We start from the raw sequence: 19,395 nt of genomic DNA on the forward strand, positions 1-19,395 counted from the left end.
TATAGATCAAATAAAAAATTAGTAAAAACAAATAACCTGTTATATCAGTACAACATAGATCCAATAAATTGATCTGACGGCGGTTGGTTGTCTCGGCAAACTCGACCTCACTCACTCACACTCGCTCTCCTCCTTGGCCTAGCGTGGGCCGGGCACGTATAGTACGTACCAGGCCATCAATTCTGGGTGGTCACCAAATCAAATCAAATCAAGTTTTGGGACATATGGAAGCTAGCCATGCAACAACGCCGGTCGCACGGCGATATCATTGCATGCTCATCAAGCAAGCAAATTAAGTGTCCCTTAGCTAGCTGGCTAGCCGTCGTCGACGTCCCATCCATCCGTCCATCAACATCTACACGGTCGGTAGGTCGTCTCCCACTCTCGCTGTCGTTGGATCGCGGATTCGACAATCCGCCATCTTTTCCCCGAGACCCCCAACGTCTAAACAAGAGGATCGAAAGAGGTAGCTGCTGGGAGACAAATTAATTGGTTTTAGCTACTCCGTCAGTCTCATAATACGAGGGCACGCACGCATTTCTAGATTGTTAATTTAACTAGCTAAATATAAATTAAATAATTAAATCATTAGAAAGTTTTTTGATAACCAATCTAATGGTATACCTTTTGTACATATTTAATTAATCAAATTGAGAATGCCTCATATTATGGGACGGAAAGAGTAATAAAAAGGGGATCGCCAATCGAATGCCTCGACTCGACCTGTGCCTGCCTTCAGGATCGAACTAGCTCGTGCTCTCCTCTTCGTTCCCAACTTCCGACTCTCTCCTCTCCGTAGCTTCTCTCTTCTTTTGGGAACGAGGTATAAAAAGGGGAAGGGATTTCTTCTGCCTCCTCTTGGCCATTCATTCATGCTCGGATAGTCTGATGAGGACCGTCTCACAGCTAAAGAGAGGAGAGCTCAGCGAGAAGGACCGCGTTGGAGAAGCAGGGCACGTGCATGCATGCAACTAGAGCTTAGCTAGTGTCAATTCTTCCATCTCTTGTGCCTGGCCGGGATCGATCTTATATACCGAGCTTAATTTGGCACCTATTGGATGCTGCATGCATGTGTTCTTCTCCTCCATCACGGTCTTCATTTCTCTCGCTTTCTTTACCGTGTGCGTGCTGGTCGATGATCCAAGAGACCACAAAGGTATGCAATATCGATCGATCGATTCCTGCCGTTAGCTATATCAATCAATTTTACTGCAATTCTTGCTTAATTGCTTTTTTGCGCGCTCTCTCTCTCTCTCTCTCTCTGTGGTTCTTTCGTTGTGTTCTTAATTAATTGGATTAATTAATTAATCCCCGTCTCGATTGACATTCGGAAGAACAGGTTTGCATCTGTTACTGAATATACATGCATTTCTATTACTGTTTCCAAAGGAATAACACACAGGTAGTTCTTTCCTAGCTTCCATCTCCTCCCAGAGATATAAAATCGTCCCAACTGGCGTGTTTTGAAGCGGCAAATGAACATAATTAGTACTCCCTCCATCCAATTTGTCCAAATATATATAGATGTATCTATGCCTAAAAAACGTCTATAAATACATGTAATAGAAAGTCACCTTAATATGAAACGGAGGGACTATACGAAATTTCACCAATAAAAATTAGTATAGATGACTTCCTTGCTCATCTCCCTTAATTAACTTGTTAATTTATTATTGATCATAGAGTGGATTTCAATTCAACTACGCCATAAGAGACAGAGAAACCAACAAATTAAAGCGTCGTCTGCTAGCTGCCCCGGCCCCTAGAGCTTAATTGTGTATGTCAAACTCGTGTTCTTTTGTTAGCCATTGCCCATTGGTTACGACTTACGACCGATCGATCGAGTTTTAGTGTGGTGCATTTTTCACACCCTTATTTAATTAGCCCATTAATTGCATGTGGACACGTCCTACGTCAGATGGATACAACTTTTGAGTGACCGTCATTTTCTTGCAGATCTTCGGTGCCCTGGTCGGATTCGCTGCTTTACATTTTCTTGCTCTGGCACGCTTTACTTTGAGCAGCAGCACACGCATGCAGACGGCAGAATTAACCTCCACGGTAATTAATCTGGGTTAATAATTGGTGCACACGCAGTATTGGGCTTTTGGGTCGAGGCTAGGGGCGTGCATCATGAATGTGTGAAATCGATCGACTGGCCTTCGCCCGTTCGGTTTTGGCCACTAGTACTACGGGATGGTGGTGGAGACAGACGCGGATCCGACCAAGGATGCATGTAAATGCACCCAACGGTTTGCTAAAATCTGGAGCCCTGCAGGCTCGTGGTTGTTTAGCTGTACTGTACGTGTGAGTATGAGTATTGGATACAGCGCGGACGCACGAAACGATTGCACTAACGCTCACTTTTTTTTTTAGAATCACTAACACTCACTTTGGTTAACCATCGAAGAACTAGAGGGGAAACGAGAAAACATGAATAATGCCATCCATCCACGGGTTACGGGGCCTGGGCCTGGCTGACTGGCTAAGCAGGCCGAAATTTTGCAGGAGGTCCAGCCAGGCCGAGGTTTTCAGAAAGGTAAGGTGAAGCAATACAGAGTACAGACGCTGTTCATCTTGAATTCTCTGAAACAGCACTGTCAGACGACGGTTTTGTGCTCCATCTTACAAGAGCTAGCATGAATCCGCCGCGCGCCGTTTGTGTTGTGTTGTTCACCACGGAGGATATATGGATGAACACCGTGCGTGCGCTATCTGAAAGGCTAATAAGGGTGGAACAACATTCAGAGCTTAGTAGATCGTGCCCGCCGGTTCAGACCGGAGCTGAATGAATGAATCTAGCGCCTGTACCTGGGGTCCGTGTGTGCCGCTGGCGTCAACGGCGGCCTCAAGGACTAATTGATTGAATTTACCCGTTGAATTTAATCTTGAGCAAGTTAGTTAGCACATCATGCATGCAATGATCCTTCGTCGATCCTGGTCCTGGCTTGTCCTCGGCTCTGGACTAGACTATATATCGTTGTAGTGCGTACTTCATCTTTCCCGGTCTTGTACTTGTGTTAGATTGAACGAACGAATTTGCTTCTGGTTACAAATAGCGGCGTTCCTGTTAAATTTCCGCCTGTCACCGTCTTCTGCTCCCCATACTGCTCCTGGAGCCTATGGCGTCTCCTCAAGTCCTCATCTGATCACGCATTCTTCTTCCTGGGTCTCGACTCCCCAGTGTTACGGCCCCGCCGGCGGCGGTCTCCAGCGCTCCGATATGATGGCAGCCGCCGCAGCGCAGCCGGACCTGGGCGGCTTGGTGGACGCGCTCTGCGCGTCGGGCCGCTCCGCCGAGGCGCACCGCCGCGTCGCGCTCCTCCTCTCCTCCTCTTCCCGGCACCTGGACGGCCGCACCGCCAACGGCCTCCTCCGCCGCCTCCTCCGCGCCGGCACGCCGCTCCTCACACTCCGCCTCCTCCAGGCCGCCGCCGGCGCCGCGCCGTTCGCCGTCTCCCTCCCCAACCACAACCGCCTCCTCGCCCACCTCTCATCCTCCTCCTCCGCCGCCGCGCCATGGCCTCTCCTCCTCGCGCACCGCCACCTCCTCCGCATGCGCGCGCCCCCGGACGCCGCCTCCTACGGCGCGCTGCTCGGCGGGTACGCGTCCCTCGCCGACGCCCGCGCCGTCCATAACCTGCTCGACGAAATGCCTCGCCGGGACCTGGCCCCCAGCTCCCTCGCGCGCAGCTTCCTTATCAAAGCATTCCTCCGCGGCCGCGACGTCGCTGGCGCCATGGACCTCGCCGAAACCCATCTCTGGCCCGCCACGGAGCGCACCCGCGGCGACGAGGAGGACCAGGGGACCAAGAACGCGGCGTTCGCGCACCTCCTGCAGAGCCTGTGCGCCGAGGGGTTCTTCCACGTTGTCTTCCACGTCGCGGACGAGATGCCGCAGCGACGGTGCCGCGTGCCTGACGAGTTCGTCTACGCGCAGATGGTCGACTCGCTGTGCCGGGCTGGGCAGCACCATGGCGCGTCGAGGATAGTGTACGTCATGGGGAAGAGGGGTGTGTGCCCGAGCACCGTGTCCTACAACTGCATTGTTCATGGGCTGTGCACCAGTCAGAAGCCCGGGGGACGCCTGAGGGCGTACCAGCTGGTGATGGAAGGTGTCCATTTCGGGTATCGGCCGAGAGAGGTGACGTACAAGGTACTCGTCGAGGAGCTCTGCCGGGAGAAAGAGGTCGCCAAGGCTAAGGATGTCCTGGAGCTGATGCTGCAGCCTCATTGTGCTTATGACAAGCCTGATGATGAGACAAGGACCAGGCTATACAATATGTTCCTTGGGGCACTGCACGCTGTGGAGAACCCAAGCGAGCAGCTCGGTGTGCTCATGTCTATGCTGCAGGAGGAATGCGCCCCAGACGTGATCACCATGAACACTGTCGTCCATGGCTTCTGCAAAGTTGGGCGGGCCCAGGAGGCCAGAAGGATATTGGACGACATGATTAACGGCAAATTCTGTCCTCCTGATGTTGTCACCTTCACCACCCTCATATCTGGATACCTGGATGTAGGTGAGCATGCAGAAGCCCTCAATGTGCTGCACACTTTGATGCCCAGGCGCAGGTGCTCCCCTAATATTGTCACCTACAATTCTGTCCTGAAGGGACTGTTTTGCCTTGGGCTAGTTGACAGTGCGATGCAGGTCATTGACGAAATGAAGTTGAATAATGTCGTTGCCGACTCCGTGACTCACACTGTGGTGATCAAAGGGCTCTGCGATGCAGGACAACTCGAGAAGGCAAAGGGTTTCTGGGACAATGTAGTCTGGCCATCAGGTATACATGATGGTTATGTCTACAGTGCAATCTTTAGAGGCCTCTGCAAACTGGGGAAACTGGAACAGGCATGCGATTTCCTGTACGAGTTGGTAGACTCTGGAGTTTTTCCCGGTGTAGTGTGCTACAACATACTCGTTGACACTGCCTGCAAGCAGGGAATGAAGAAACTGGCTTATCAGTTAGTGAAGGAGATGAGAAGGAATGGCCTTTCACCGGATGCCGTAACTTGGAGGATTCTTGACAAATTGCATCTGTATGGCAATGAAGAACACGGCAAGGAGCACCGGCCTCCCACCTGTAACATGGACCAAAGTTCCGGAGATGACAGAGTAGAGCCTCTCATCTCGACCAAAAATGAAATACCTTCGTTGCTTTCATTGTCGTCGTCAGAATATCTGGATGAAGTACGCAAGAATAACAATGATGGTAAGGTTGAACAAGTTGGATACTTACCAGACACTACTGAGAGTTCATCAGATCTGACTGAGTCAGCCAAAGGGAAGGACTATTTGATGGACAATGCAGCACTTGAAACAACAATAGACAAGGTTTATACAATCAAGGACGATGGCTTGACAAAGCAGGATAAGCAACCTTCAAGAGAATCGCTATCTGCAGTGGCCAGGAAGGTTTTTGGCCTGCTCTAGAACGAGTGTTATGGTTAGAAGGGGAACATATTAGAACATTGTGCAATCAAAGCTGAGTTACAACAACCAGCTGGAAATTTATATGGCTGGAGCCTGCTCCGCATGATTGCTCTAGAACAAGTGTTACGGTTAGAAGGGGAAGATATTAGAACATTGTGCAATGAAAGCTTAGTTACTAATACTAACTAATACTAACAATAACCAGCTGGAAATTTATAACGCTGGAGCTCGCCCGGCATGATTGATTTTAGGTGCACCTCACATAAGCTTGGGACTAGAAATCTGATTGTTGTATAATTGCATCTCTACTCACCCATTAACTGGAATCTATATATTTTTTTTCAGGAACTTTTGGAGAGTAAAGAACACCATATATAGGGCCGTCAGCTTGCCTTCAGTTTGCAAATGCTCGATGCCATCCGCTGCCAAGGCCTTGGCGCAGGTAAGTTCTCAGATTGGTCTTTACTGGATAACTGAAGTACGGTCAGCGTAGATAATCTTCTTGGGCGAAATGTTTGAAGAAGTGAATACAAATGTATTCAAGCAATGAATTGCTTACCTTAACCTATGTGGTTTTATTCTCTGATTAAGAATACTGTATGTCTCTTGCATATTATTCAAACAAGCAGTACTGCATAAGTCCTGATATACAATTTTGCCCAATTTCTGATTCCTACGCAATTCTTGCAACGCTATAACATTAGTCTGTATATCAAGCATTCAAGCTGATGGGCATCCAAAATACTAATAATCAACAATCATCAGAATCTAAGTTCTTTAAAGGGCCATTTGGTATGCCGAAGGATTTACAAAAATGTAGTTCACCAGAAAATTAAACTTCAGTAAAGTCGAGATTGAAGGATCAATGAACAGGCGTTTGGATATGGGTCTAGCTTCAGCAGAAAGAATTTTTCATCTTCCTGAGTATCTGCACTGCATTCTCGTTTCCAGCATGTACATTTGTGCATCAAGAGCCGAAGTGCATCTGCTCAGGGCAAGTATGTGTTGTGTCTTTGATCGTTACTTGATCAACAAAGTTTGTTGAGTACTGATGGTGCCTGCTTCATCTACATTTTTAATGCCAGCAATCTCGCTGCCTCCTTCACTGCCCTAGTTAATACATCTAACAAATTCTTCATATTCTCAGGCTCCTCAGATTGGAGAAGATCAAGATGCAGTGGGCATGTTCAGAGGGGCTTCAGGAATTCAACCATCCTTGTGAAAGTTCTAGGCACCTTTTAGAGTTTAAGTTAAGAGGTCCTTTACATCATCCATTGTAAGATCAACAGCACTGGCAACGAAACACTGATATCTAACTAAATCTGTAGGCTGTACCTAATTCCGAGAGGCGCATTATGAATACAAAAACTTTGCACACAATCTTGAAATGCAGACATGACAAAGCAAATTTCACACAGGCACCAGCATTACAAACAGCAACTGAAGAAAAATATCAAGAACAATTCTCCAGATTACTTTCTAGGTTCACAACATATGAATTCATTCATAGTCGAGGCAACAAAATATAAGGATTCTTAAAATTAAACCATCCATGTTCACCAGAGCACAACACAAGATAGGTGGATAACTAGAGGTACTCAGATCAAGTATCAAACTGCAACAAGTTCCAGACTACAATATAAGTGAAATGCACTCTAATCCTCCTCCTCGCCGTCGTTCTCAGCAATGTTGAAGTACCGGAGCTCGTAAACATTGCGTTCCTTGTTGGCAGCGATCACACGAAGCCAGTCCCGCACATTGTGCTTCTTCAAGTACTTCTTGGTCAAGTACTTCAGGTACCTAACAAGGCAAAAGAACTATGCGATTAGGCCAAACTGTAACAATGTGGCCACTGATAACAGCACATATATCAGATTATGAAATATATCATCCATCTTGTTAAGATCATATGACCTAAATGTTCGCCAGAGTTCAATATAGTAAAAATAAGTAGCGCTGATATCTGCAAATAATGAAGCCGCGCTAACAGTGAATTGTGCAAGCACTATTCTAAAAGAGGGCCATGGCAAATGTTGTTTTTGCTAGCGTTCAACATTGGAAGTTAGTTAGTCTAAAACATTGAATAAAATGACAAATTATGGAGCTTTGCGGCTACTGACTACATGGCATGTATAATACTCCAAAAAACATACAAACGCACATGTTACTTATCAAAAACAGTAAAACAACATTTAATACGCAGTTTTCTCATTTTCATTTACATAACTGCCACATATTTTTAGCTAGAGTCATATGAACAAATCCAAGTACACGCATGAACAAGAAGCAGATATAAACAAACAAGAGTACATAGATTACACAGTTCACAGATCTAGAGGACATAAACAAACGAGGGTATCTTGGGAGCTTCACAGCGCTGCTACGCATACCTCTTGGAGAAGGCGCCGTCGGAGGTGACGGTGACCTTGCTCTTGTCGCGCGAGACGGTGACGGAGTCGCCGAGGTTCCCGGCCTTGCCGCCGGCGACCTTGATGCGCTCCTGCAGGAACTTCTCGAGCGACGCGATCTCCATGATCTTGTCCTCCACGGGCTTGGTGCAGTCGATCACGAAGGACACCGACCCCTTCTTCTTGCCTCCGGCCCCGCCCTTGGCCGCCGCCGCCGCCGCCGCGCCGCGAGCCATCTCACCCTTCCTCTCTCGCTCTGTCGTCCTCCTCGGGGTTGGTTGTGTGTCTGGCGGCGCGCAGGCGGCTTAGGGTTTGCAGCGGCGAGGACGAGAGGGTGTTTGCTTTATATAGGGCTTATGGGCTTCCATTCTCGCGGGTCTGGTAAATGGGCCGGTTTGTCGGCATAGGTTGGGTTTGGACGGCGTGAGATACCTCAAGCCCAAGTTATATTTGACCCATCAGTGGCTCTTCTGGGCCGCATCTCCAGTAGTTAATAGGACTTCCTTTGTCTTTTTTTGTTGCGTCGTTGACTCGTTGTGGTCTTGGGAGAGATGCTTGTTGGGTTGTACTTTCACGGTCATATCAGGTTTCGGCCTGTTATATACCCCTCCTTTTTGATGGAACAAAGTATTTGCATGTTTTTTTTAGTGTTTGCATGTTTATGTTCATACTTAAAAAAAACCACAAGATTGCTGGTTTTCATGAATTAGCAGGGACAGGGAGTAATAAATGTACAGGACCTAAGGTCCAGAGTCAAGGATCAGGGCCTCCTTGATTTAATGGAATTTCTAAAGGAAATTCGGAGGATTTAATTTCAATATGTCTCAGTTGATTCGTAGGTAGGAAACCATAAGAAGAAGTTTTGTTTGCGTTAATTTGTGCTAGATTTATAGGAAAATTTCCGTCTACTCCAACCTCTGCTGTAAGATTTTTTTTGTGTTTCTTTTTTCTGTGTAATACATCCACTTAATCTGCTTCTGTGTTCCCATATGACTGCTGTAAAAACCAACTTTGTATGTTAAGTTCCATTCTGTTTTCCCCTTCAGTGCAAATCATCCGATCACATGAGCACTGTAAACTAGGACTCGGAAAATTAAGCCCGATCGAGCTAAACAACAACTTTCATTAGTACAACTAGTACAACTGAGCTTGTGTATGTATATCTCATCCACCTATCCCTTCCTTCCTCACGAGTCACGACTCAACCAACCAACTCCAACCACCGAGCAAGCAAAACAAGCACTGTCTGTTTCATCATCGCTCTAAGTACAGGAATTAACGACTAACGGAGATTCTCAGCAGCTTAGTAGTTCCGACCAGTTAATTTAATTGGCGGCGTCAGGCTTGATCTGGTCGCCGAAGATGCGGGAGCGGAAGTCGTTGACCATGAGCGGGAGGCCCTTGGCGAGGGGCACCTTGGGCTCCCAGCCCAGGAGGTCCTTGGCCCGCGTGATGTCGGGCTTGCGCTTGTGCGGGTCGTCGGCGGTGTTGGGCCGGAACTCGATCCGGGCGTTTGGGTCGATGACGTCCTGCACCACCTTGGCCAGCTCCAGCATCGTGAACTCCCCCGGGTTCCCCAGGTTGAACGGGCCCACGTGCTCCCCTTCCATCAGCTTTATCAGACCCTCCACCTGCAATAATGTTAACACACACACATCCAATTAATCTATCCATTGCAATGTTAGATTAGTCTGATACTCTAATTAAGCACGGAAGGAAAGGCCAAGAAATCAAAAAGGTTGATTGCAACTGGATCGATCGAGGTCGCCGTGTCGTGTCGAGCCGGTAGCTAGGTAGCAACACTGCACCAAACAGTTTGGACTCGCACACACGTATAGGTAACGTGGTCCTGCAGCTGTGTTAAGTATGTGTCTATATAGACTTGTGTTTCGTGGAGCTTGGGGTGCTGGGGTGGTCCAAAATGCAGCGACTAGTACCACACAACCCAGCAGTAGTACTTGATCCGTTGATAGAGTAGGTAGCGGCAGGAAATTGTTAGAACCTGGACCATGTACTCTGATCTATCCATCCCCAAGCTAAGGCAAAGGCCCCAAACCTAAATTAACCAATGCTGATCATAATATATGGTTTGCGTGCCGTGCCGTTGGGAGCACGTACGGGCGGGCACCAGCAACACTATGCTAGCTACACACACACGGCACTGTACATGTGCATTGCTGGCCCGGCCGGAGAGGTTTATGCATGGGGGAAAAGATCGATCGATCGAGCTGAGAAGATGGTGTGGCGGAGTTTTAAAAAAAAATCATGTGCAATACAACGATGCAGAAACTTACTAGAATACTATATATATATATATATATATATATATATATATATATATATATATATATATATATATATATATATATATTACTTTATGTTCGACAAGTATATACAAATCCAAAGTGAATTTTAGCTAGCTTGTAAAGGAGAAAACCGGAAAGGACGTCATGGCCAACTGACGTGCACATGAGTGCATTGACTTGGTTGTGCATGGTTTCGTATTACGTGTAGCTTTACAAGTGCATGTGGATGAACTAATTGAAAGAGAATAGATGGTGAGGGGTGATCGAGGTTTTACCAGGTCGGAGACGTACTGGAAGCTCCTGGTCTGCTTGCCGTCCCCGTACACCGTCAGTGGTTCCTTTCTCAGCGCCTGCACAAACGACACGTTAAACACACAATCAAGCACACATCCATCAATCAATCGCCATTACCAATAATATTCTTCACACCATATATACACGCACCCATACTACGACATCGACTTGCATGCCGGCATCAGACAAACTAATGATGTCGATCATATGCGTGTCATGTGTCAAATTTCTTCGCATCCGTTTTAACTTTCGAAGTAAAAAAAGGAGTGCACACTTGTCAACACCTCACTACTCTGTTTGTTTAATTATTTAATACTCTCTCCGTCCCGTTTTAATTAATTAAGTGACTATCTATTACATGTATCTAGATATATTTTAATATATAGATACGTTCGTATTTAGACAAATTTAAGTCACTCGATATGACACTGACAGAGTACTTGCGGCAAGCGGCACGAAAAAAGCTAGGCACTGTACACATGCATGGCATTTTCCGGCCCTGGATTGAATTAACAAGCTAACACTTGGCCACTCGTTTGAGCCCCTTAAATAATTTGCCCTCTAGTGCAAACCCGGCCACATCATACATGTAAATGGTACAGATAGAATAGTACAAGTAGACACTTGGCATGTGGCTCGCCCGCTAGATGCATGCAGCGGAACTACACATATGTATATGTTGGAGGGTTAATTTACATAGATCACAAAGAGGTGGAGTAGTAGCACTAATTAATTAATTTATTGATGCAGATCTAGATCTACAAATACAATATTATTAGTAGTGGTACATAAAAAACCTTGGACCAAGGCAAGTAAAGCGGATGGAAAAGTGAGATCTGGCTACAACGTGCATGCGCGATCGATCGATGCATATGGCGATATACATATTAGTAATTCCTTAGCGCTTATGCATGTTATTAGGAGGAGTATTACCTGAGCGACGAAGTTGCTGACGACCCGGCCATCGTCGATGCACATGCGTGGCCCGTAGGTGTTGAAGATCCGGGCAATCCTCACCTGCATGCCAACCAAAACAGCACACACAAATAATGGAAGTTAGCTTAGTTTAATTATCCACTGCTCCTCTCTAGAACTAGTCATGCATAATTTATTTTGTTTTTGCTTTTAAAGGAAAGAAAAGAGACAAGAGCTTTGCTAGGATGCTTTTTTTCCCCCTAGAATACTGCTACTAGGATGCTTTCCTTTACAGTAAAGTGGGCGCGTGAGTGCTGAATGATGAATTAAGTAAATTAAAGAGTTCTTCCAAACAAAAGAGTAAATTAAAGAGTGGAAAAATGCACGAACCTCGAGGTTGGCGCCGCGGTGGTAGTCCATGGTCAGCGTCTCCGCCGTCCGCTTCCCCTCGTCGTAGCAACTCCTCACACCTGAAGCACACGCCATTCAGACAATCACTCTTCAGATTCAGACAACAAGTTTGACAGTACTACAAAGTCTACACTCGAACAGTCATTTCTGTCTTTTTCCTCCTACATACACCCGCTCAAGAGTCGATGCCAGCATTTCCGTCCCTGGCTGTATTCTATAATCCCCCGATCCATATTTAATATTTAATTAGTTGTCAAAATATTACATGTATTTAGACGTATTTTAGACATAGATACATTCGTATTTGGACAAATTTGAGACAATAAATATGGATCGAAGGAAGTACATTGATACATATACATGACGGCAGATGCTAGCTATCTACACGTGATACGTATACGGTCAAAAGGCCATGACGTACACTAGCTCCAACGGCACAAGCTAGTGCCGAAAGGAAAGAAGGAAGAAGAAGAAAAAGGCTTCTTCCTCGTTCTCTCTCCTTTCCAATTTCCAACGGAGAACAACAACAAAAACAACAACAAGATCAATGAACTTACCGATGGGATTGACGTTGCCCCAGTAAGTCTCAACCTGAGGATGCTGCAAAGGATCCCCATAAACCTCACTGGTACTCGTCAACAAGAACCTCGCCCCAACCCGTTTCGCCAGCCCCAACATATTGAGCGTCCCGACGACGTTGGTCTTGATGGTTTTCACGGGGTTAAACTTGTAGTGCACGGGGGACGCCGGGCACGCCAGGTGGTAGATCTGGTCCACCTCCAGCAGGATCGGCTCCACCACGTCGTGCCTGATCAGCTCGAACCTCGGGTCGCCGGAGGCCACGTGGTGCGCCACGTTGGACTTCTGCCCCGTGAAGAAGTTGTCCACCACGATGACGCTGGTGACTTCCGGCCGGGACAGCAGGCGGTCCACCAGGTGGCTGCCCACGAAGCCGGCGCCGCCCGTGACGAGGACGCGCAGGCCTTTGCGCTTCAGGGCCAGCGGGACGCGCCCTGGGAGCCGTGGCCATGCCGATGTCGGCATCGGCATGCGCGTGGTGGTGGCGCCGGAGAGGGAGTGGTGGGAGGCGAGGCCCACCGCTGCCAGGTGGGCCACGTTTGAGACGGCGGCCGTGGTGGAGGAGTGGGGGGTGGAGGAAGGGGAGAGGAGGAGGAAGAAGAGGGTGGCGAGGGCCATGCCGGCCATGGCGAAGGCAAGGCGCTGCTCGCCCAGCACGTACCGCAGGGCCGGCATCGGCATCGTCGGCTTCCGTGGCTTGTTGTTGTTGTTGTCGTCAAGGGGTGCTGGCTGCTGGGCGTCGTGCTGCTGGCCGCGGTAGGTGAGCTCGGAGGACGCCATGGATTGGGATTGGGATCAAGGGGAGAAGACGAAGCAGGAGTGGCTGTGGCACGAATGGGTATTTGAGGAGGAGGAAGAAGAAGAAGAAGAAGAGGTTGAGGTGAGATTAGGTGTGGTGGCCGTGTGTAGGTGAGATATCGGACGGCCCACGTGTGACTTCGGCGGCCGGGATCGGCGTGGACGGACGTAAGCTGCCGCCCCTCGGTGCGGCCAGTGCGGCCCGCGTGGTCGTGGTTTGGACCTTTGACTCGCACATGTCATCAGATCATATATGGGCTAAGCTTTGCGTGCTTGCACTACAGCACTACTCGCGCACATGTCATCAGAAACTTCGTGCAAGTGAAATGGCCGTCGTCATGGGGGTTAAAAAAGAAGAGTTGAAGCTAGGACTGGTTGTCAATGATCCACATGCATGGTACTCATTGCCTTGCAGGCTTCGAGGAAAGGGAGCCGAGTATGCAAATTACTACTCCGTACTCAAGAAGAAGTAAGAAATCGGTTGCTGCCGGGCCGTCGTCGGGGTAATGTAATTAGCGGGCGGAGATCGACAGTGACAAGGAATTCAGAGCCATCTGAATACGATTGATCTGTAGTACACGGGCTTCGACATTTTCGTACTCTTGTGTTCGATCGTACTATACCCGAATCGATGTATCTTTGCCGTGGTCCATGTGCTAATTAAATTGCCGCTTTGGCGAGGGCGCACGTCAAGGGTGCCATTGCCACATAGCTACACGTCAAGGAGGCCAAGGGGTATCTGGTCATGAGTATATTGCTGGGAACTGATTAAAAGCTTCATCGGTTGCCAAGATTGCAAATTATTAAGCCGTGTGTGTGTGCAGGTTCCTGATTAAATTACCCGGCCTGTTGCGTCAAGCTTTTCATTCAGATCGATGGCGATCGAGCTGAAATGCTGAATTAACCCTGCTTTCTTGCCAATTGCCATCCTTTTACCCAAGCTAGCTAGCTAGCAACCCAATTAACGCGGAATCTCGTCAGGTTCTAGTTGACCAGTTCCCCTAGCTGCCAGCCAAGTGTCACCATGTCCCGAGACGGTGATTATATATTACGGGTACTACTGCTGATGTTCATTTAACCCTTGTTACACACCTGCACGCACGGCAGGACTGTGTCGTCTGTCGACTACTTCAGTCATGGCAAAATTAGGCGCCACAAAAATTAGGTTCAGACGATGGCGACGCCGTGGATCGATTAGTATACGCACGCCAAACATTCAGGGGTTCCAGAGGCAAAGACAAAGACACATTAAACTACCCGTTCCGATCCATAAAAAATGTCATGCATTTTGTACTAACTTAATACAAATTTTGTATTAAGTGGACGTCACTTTTTATTGATCGGAGGGGACATATAGCGAATACAGCATGTATTGTCTAAGATTCACGGTTTTAAATTAAACTAACCGACAGCTACAGTGCATACTAAGATCAGAAAGACACATTAAGGTTGTTGCAGGTTGGTGCCACCAACATCAAGGTTGATCGGTTCATAAGTCGAGCCAAGCCACCAGATCTTCTTTCGGGTGTAAAGAAGCCAAGCACGCATATATGCATGGCCCTTGTTCATGGCACCCTCGAGCCTCATGTGCATGCTTGGCTTTCTTTACGACTCCAGGCTCCTGGTTTGGCAATGTTCGGTAGCTACAGGGAGGGTCCTGGTCTCCCTCCTGGACCTGGCCAAGCCGTCCTCTAGCTTGGATCTTCACTGGAAATTTCCAGCTCAAGTACTCGCGTGCACTTCTTAATTACTGTTCCTTCCGTGCTAAATTCTTATCGTCATTTTAATACAAATTTAAACTAAAACCACGAAAAAAATTAAGATCAGAGGCAAGTAGTAGCAACTCAGAGCGAAGATCGAGATAAAACGATTGATTAAACAATGCAGCGTGGAGCCTGCCGGATAGTAGAGATTAGAGAAGCTAGGGTACAAAATTGCAGGGTATCATCATCCACATGTGACATGTCACACATCCCTTTCAGTTTTTCTTCGCCTGTAACTAGAAACTTTCATGTCTATATCTTCAGATAAGTTTAATTGGTCTGTTTTTTCTGTCTGAACATTTAATGCCAGTACCCATACAAGCTCTCACTTGCCGAACTGCCCGATGATTCCGGCACCGACAGTACAGGTAGATGATTGCATAGACGAAGACTTTTTACGAGGCCCGTTGTTAGGGTAAAAAAGGCAGGAGACCAACAGCATGTGGTCATTCCAAGCTGCAGAAAACTTGCAGCCTTCATATTGGACTAGAAAAATAAAAAGAGTTCCTATTTCTGTCCCTCTTGTTTAATTCATTGCTGTAGCATGTGTGCCTTTTGGCAGTTTAATTACTTTGCTTTATGGTTCAACAATACATGCTGGCTGCGTCAAGAAAGAAAGGTCTAGCTCCTAGGCACGCAAGTTGGGAGAAAGTGACAACGGGTTAGGTCGTTATGAGTTTTGTGATGGGCAACAGTGGTCGATGGTGACCTGATCACCGACTCCAAAATGATACTCCCTCCGTTTCCTGAATTCTTGTAGTTGTTTTAGTTTAAATTTGTACTAAAACAGCGACAAGAATTTAGGAACGGAGGGAGTACATTTCCTCGTTCCGTGCGTGTGATTCAGCGGCAGAACACACACAAATAAACAACACCCTGAAACTGGTGGTTTATACTCTAAATATATGAGTATTTGCTTGATGACTGAAACTGATGTTTCTGTCTTCCACATATCATTATGCCCTTGAAAGTTTCTTGAGTATTCTGATACATATGTGGCACCATGCAAAGCCACCTAATTCAAGCTTGCCATTAGCGGCATAAACCGGGAAACTGGTTGGCGAATGGTTAGTTGTGTTCTGTTATCTTTCAGCACACTCAAGATTCATGGGCATGACACGGACCATGCAGCTAATTAAGCTGGGTTTGGTTTCAACTACACGACGCTAACCAACAAGGAAGCTACAAACCAATCGCCTAGTAGGAAACCATAAAACTAACACACCAGCAGACCCAACATTGGAAGCAACGCTGATGTTTCACCAGTCACCTCGAAAGCATATTAGCATGTGCTCTAATTAATGACTCCTATATATGTATATGTACTAGCACTGCACAGTATCATATTCCAAACAGAGAAAGGAATCTCATCATGTGGTGCTGTGAATTCCAAGGGATTACTACATCCGATGTCAGGCAATGGAATTTTTATTGTTACTGAAGAGAAGCTTCTGCATGCACACCAGCTTAGGAGCATGTGGCATGGGATTTGCTTGGTACTAGTTTACTTCATCGGTAGAAAGAGGGAATTTTTTCATCCATTTCAGCATTCATGTTTGGTTCAGGAAAATACATTGTTCCATTACCATGCATATCTGCATATCGCGGCACCGGAATGCTGGTTCAGTAGCTTACACAGAAAATAGGCAGCACGAGGAATTCCAATAACGGCACACAGACTGACAGATTGTTTGCTCAGGAAATAACATCAATGCATTCCATATCAGCCGGTGGCTGTAATTTGCTGCCTCTTCTACACAGTAGATCCTAGTCTTTTTTGGGGTTGCTGTCAGGTGGGAGGAACTGCTTCGCATATTGGTGAACTCTTGATCCTGACCCTGACTGATGATCGTAGTACTCCACCAGTGCAGACCCACCTAAAGCAGCCAGGGTAAGGGCCTGAGCATGAAGCCTGCCAAGGTAGAGGAATCAAGAAAATATAAGTGATAATGATACGGGGTTTCATTAACTGCATGTATCAGTCTCAGTACCATAACTTAAGACAAATGGTTCAGAATTTTGGTTAACACTTTCCAGGTTTTGTAATTCTGTTGCAGCCAATACATATCAAATGCTGTTGCACATGAAGCCTAAGTTAACAATGCACAGAAAGATTGAACATATATTAACCCTGAATATTCCTCTTCTGAATGAATATTTTGAATAATGCCACTATTCTAGAGAGAGGGAAATGACGGGAGGACGTTGATAAGATCAGTAAAAAACAACAACGCCACCAGGGATAACATGAGGAAGACTAATGCAGTTAATGGGATCACAGGGACCCATAAAGGGTCTTAACTCATGAGTAAAGGGCTAACGGTGGAAAAATATCCAATAAGGAGGCACACAAATGCTCCATGATTTCCTCGTTTAAATACTGGTGGTCTTGCTTTTCCCATGAGCTGAATACAACCTTTCAGGCTTCCGCCAGATGTCCATATCTTGGAGTCAGCATACTAGGGTCATCATCTTGAATTTCAACATTTCCATTGCATTACTCACAACATCCCACAAAAAATGGCTACTGGAATAAGGTTTATGAGTAGGGATGCAAAAAGGATCCTGTTTGTCCCGTTTAAATGACTTGCTAGTTCAAATTTTTGCTCTAGCAAATTTAGTGATTTACTTACATACAAGATAAATGGGATACCCGCTTGGATCCCTATATATGTGAATATGTATCCAGACACTTTATTTAGTATGCACAACCAGCATTCTTATGCATTCTAGTCTTGTTGTCTGTATATAAACAGATCATTTACAGGACATGCCTAAGAGTCTCGGACAAAAATGCTGATACCGATTAATTTTAAATTCTGGAGAAGTGGAGAAGAGCAAACCTTTTGTCCAACTCCATTTTGAGCATTAGTCGTGCTGCACTAGGTTTCAATTTGTTTCAACACTATATTCTACCACTTGTTATACTAAACATTTAGGAATGCTACGCAACAACCCTGCACTGAACCTAGGAAAGCTAAAAATTAATGTTCTAGACATGCAATTCGGAGAATTCACTAGCTAATGTTTGCACTGATCCTAATAGGCTAACCAATATACCATGCAATTCGGAGAATTTACAGACATGAAAACTGCAGTGCATATCCTTCTCCAGGACAAAACTAGTCGTGTTGACAACCATCAAAGTCTGATACCAAGATAGAGATGTACCGAGTAGCCATCGCCTTTTTCCTACAGATAAGCAGGCTAGCGGTATACAGTAGTTTCCTGAAACTAACAGGAATAGCACTATCACGAGAAATGTGTTCACTACAAAATATATGGCACACGGAAGTATTTCCTTTCTGTGTTCCCTTTTTCTGTCTCTTTGTATTGCCCTCGTTTGGTTCAGGGTCAAACTCTTTGCTACAAATTTGGAGAGGCCGAATGTCACTGCTCATGGGAAAACAAAGTCTCTGTTCCTGCACTTCCACTCAGCCTACAACTTCATCTTGCCATAAGGTTAATCATGCCGTCTACTAACATTAAAGAAACGATCGACTGGTACCTGTATCCGATGGGAAACCTACAAGCTACATCCATGAATTCTTCTTCTGAAAGGCCAACTTGAATACGTGCTGCCTTGTTCACCAACAGCAATGCAGCAGCGCGCAACCGCTACCGAGCAGTAGTTCAGAACCGCAAGCACCGATGCTACAACTAAATCGATTCCAACCAAATTAGCCCAGAGGGCATGTATCGTTACTGGAACGGAAGTGAAACCAAATTCAATTTAGGAGACAATCAGCAAGGAGCACATCCACACAGCAATTCCAGGCCAACAACAACTACTACTACAACAACAAACAGGTAATGATAAAACGAACCTGGCGTGGATGAGCTTCACGCTGGTCTTCATCCCGGGCCTGGACCAGTTGTAGGCGATCGACCCCGCGATCCCCGCCAGCCACAGCGACCCTTCACACGAGCATAGAGCAACGTCAGAACGAAGAAGAAGAGGATTTTTCACGGCAGAACAACGCGAGAGAGGAGAGGAGGAACGGAGGCGGAAGAAGGTTTAGGGTCCCCGCGACCGCGACGTACCGACGGCCCGGAGCTTGTGCTCCACCACCCACTGCCTCATCGACTGCAGCGCGCCCTTCTCCTCCGCCATTTTTCACGCTCCTCGCGGATCGAGTTCCGGTTTCCGATCTGCCTGCCGCTGTGCTGGCGGTTTTAACGGGGGAGAAGAAGAAGAGGAGGGGAAAGCGGCTTTGGGCTCTGGCGGACGACGGCTAAAGGAAAACTGTGTACGGTGTCTCCCATGGTTTCACAGACAGAGAGATACGTGGTTTCACAGACAGAGAGATACGTGCCATTGGTCTTTTTTTTCCCCTTCTTCTTCAGAGTTTGAAAAATGCAGAAATTTGCTTGGAAAGGTATGTGGCTACACAAGATTATATTTATTTTTTCTGGAGAAATAAGGAAGAAGGATATAGGTTTGGGGTGCCATGTTTTCGTGGATCCAGCATGAATCAGAAGAC

The 19,395-nt window shown here is 46.7% G+C and overlaps 3 protein-coding genes, 1 long non-coding RNA gene and 1 other non-coding gene across 5 annotated transcripts; 2 read left to right on the top strand and 3 right to left on the bottom strand.

Moving 5' to 3' along the window:
* Window positions 1-909: 909 nt before the first annotated feature.
* On the top strand, window positions 910-1,118 carry MIR164B (microRNA MIR164b). Its single transcript, NR_126870.1, has one exon. It is a non-coding gene; the product is annotated as a microRNA MIR164b (primary transcript).
* Window positions 1,119-2,068: 950 nt separating this feature from the next.
* Window positions 2,069-7,030, top strand: LOC112268962 (pentatricopeptide repeat-containing protein At3g18020). Its single transcript, XM_024455368.1, has 3 exons — window positions 2,069-5,688; window positions 5,783-5,879; window positions 6,585-7,030. The coding sequence occupies exon 1, from the start codon at window positions 3,224-3,226 to the stop codon at window positions 5,435-5,437; it is 2,214 nt and encodes a 737-aa protein (XP_024311136.1). The 5' UTR covers window positions 2,069-3,223; the 3' UTR covers window positions 5,438-5,688; window positions 5,783-5,879; window positions 6,585-7,030.
* On the bottom strand, window positions 6,879-8,172 carry LOC100833661 (60S ribosomal protein L22-2). The gene is made up of 2 exons (XM_003562415.4): window positions 7,828-8,172; window positions 6,879-7,237 (listed from the first exon to the last, which is right to left on the bottom strand). The coding sequence occupies exons 1-2, from the start codon at window positions 8,079-8,081 to the stop codon at window positions 7,093-7,095; spliced, it is 399 nt and encodes a 132-aa protein (XP_003562463.1). The 5' UTR covers window positions 8,082-8,172; the 3' UTR covers window positions 6,879-7,092.
* A 752-nt stretch (window positions 8,173-8,924) lies between these two features.
* LOC100833041 (UDP-glucuronic acid decarboxylase 4) lies at window positions 8,925-13,228 on the bottom strand. The gene is made up of 5 exons (XM_003562413.4): window positions 12,329-13,228; window positions 11,751-11,830; window positions 11,379-11,462; window positions 10,427-10,501; window positions 8,925-9,476 (listed from the first exon to the last, which is right to left on the bottom strand). The coding sequence occupies exons 1-5, from the start codon at window positions 13,128-13,130 to the stop codon at window positions 9,171-9,173; spliced, it is 1,347 nt and encodes a 448-aa protein (XP_003562461.1). The 5' UTR covers window positions 13,131-13,228; the 3' UTR covers window positions 8,925-9,170.
* A 3,195-nt stretch (window positions 13,229-16,423) lies between these two features.
* On the bottom strand, window positions 16,424-19,187 carry LOC100834166. Its single transcript, XR_001405395.2, has 3 exons — window positions 18,956-19,187; window positions 18,739-18,829; window positions 16,424-16,823 (listed from the first exon to the last, which is right to left on the bottom strand). It is a non-coding gene; the product is annotated as an uncharacterized LOC100834166 (long non-coding RNA).
* Window positions 19,188-19,395: the final 208 nt, after the last annotated feature.

The sequence above is a fragment of the Brachypodium distachyon genome, chromosome 1 (genome assembly GCF_000005505.3).
Source record: "Brachypodium distachyon strain Bd21 chromosome 1, Brachypodium_distachyon_v3.0, whole genome shotgun sequence".
Lineage (NCBI taxonomy): Eukaryota > Viridiplantae > Streptophyta > Magnoliopsida > Poales > Poaceae > Brachypodium > Brachypodium distachyon.

What these genes read in the sequence shown, in the direction of transcription:
- LOC112268962 (XM_024455368.1), top strand. Translation starts at nt 3,224, where the DNA reads ATGATGGCAGCCGCCGCAGCGCAGCCGGACCTGGGCGGCTTGGTGGAC.
- LOC100833661 (XM_003562415.4), bottom strand. Translation starts at nt 8,081, where the DNA reads ATGGCTCGCGGCGCGGCGGCGGCGGCGGCGGCCAAGGGCGGGGCCGGA. An exon ending in GACGGCGCCTTCTCCAAGAG is followed by an intron (nt 7,238 to 7,827) that starts GTATGCGTAGCA and finishes TTGCCTTGTTAG; the next exon opens with GTACCTGAAGTACTTGACCA.
- LOC100833041 (XM_003562413.4), bottom strand. Translation starts at nt 13,130, where the DNA reads ATGGCGTCCTCCGAGCTCACCTACCGCGGCCAGCAGCACGACGCCCAG. An exon ending in TCAGCAACTTCGTCGCTCAG is followed by an intron (nt 10,502 to 11,378) that starts GTAATACTCCTC and finishes TCGTTTGTGCAG; the next exon opens with GCGCTGAGAAAGGAACCACT. An exon ending in TCCAGTACGTCTCCGACCTG is followed by an intron (nt 9,477 to 10,426) that starts GTAAAACCTCGA and finishes ACATTATTGCAG; the next exon opens with GTGGAGGGTCTGATAAAGCT.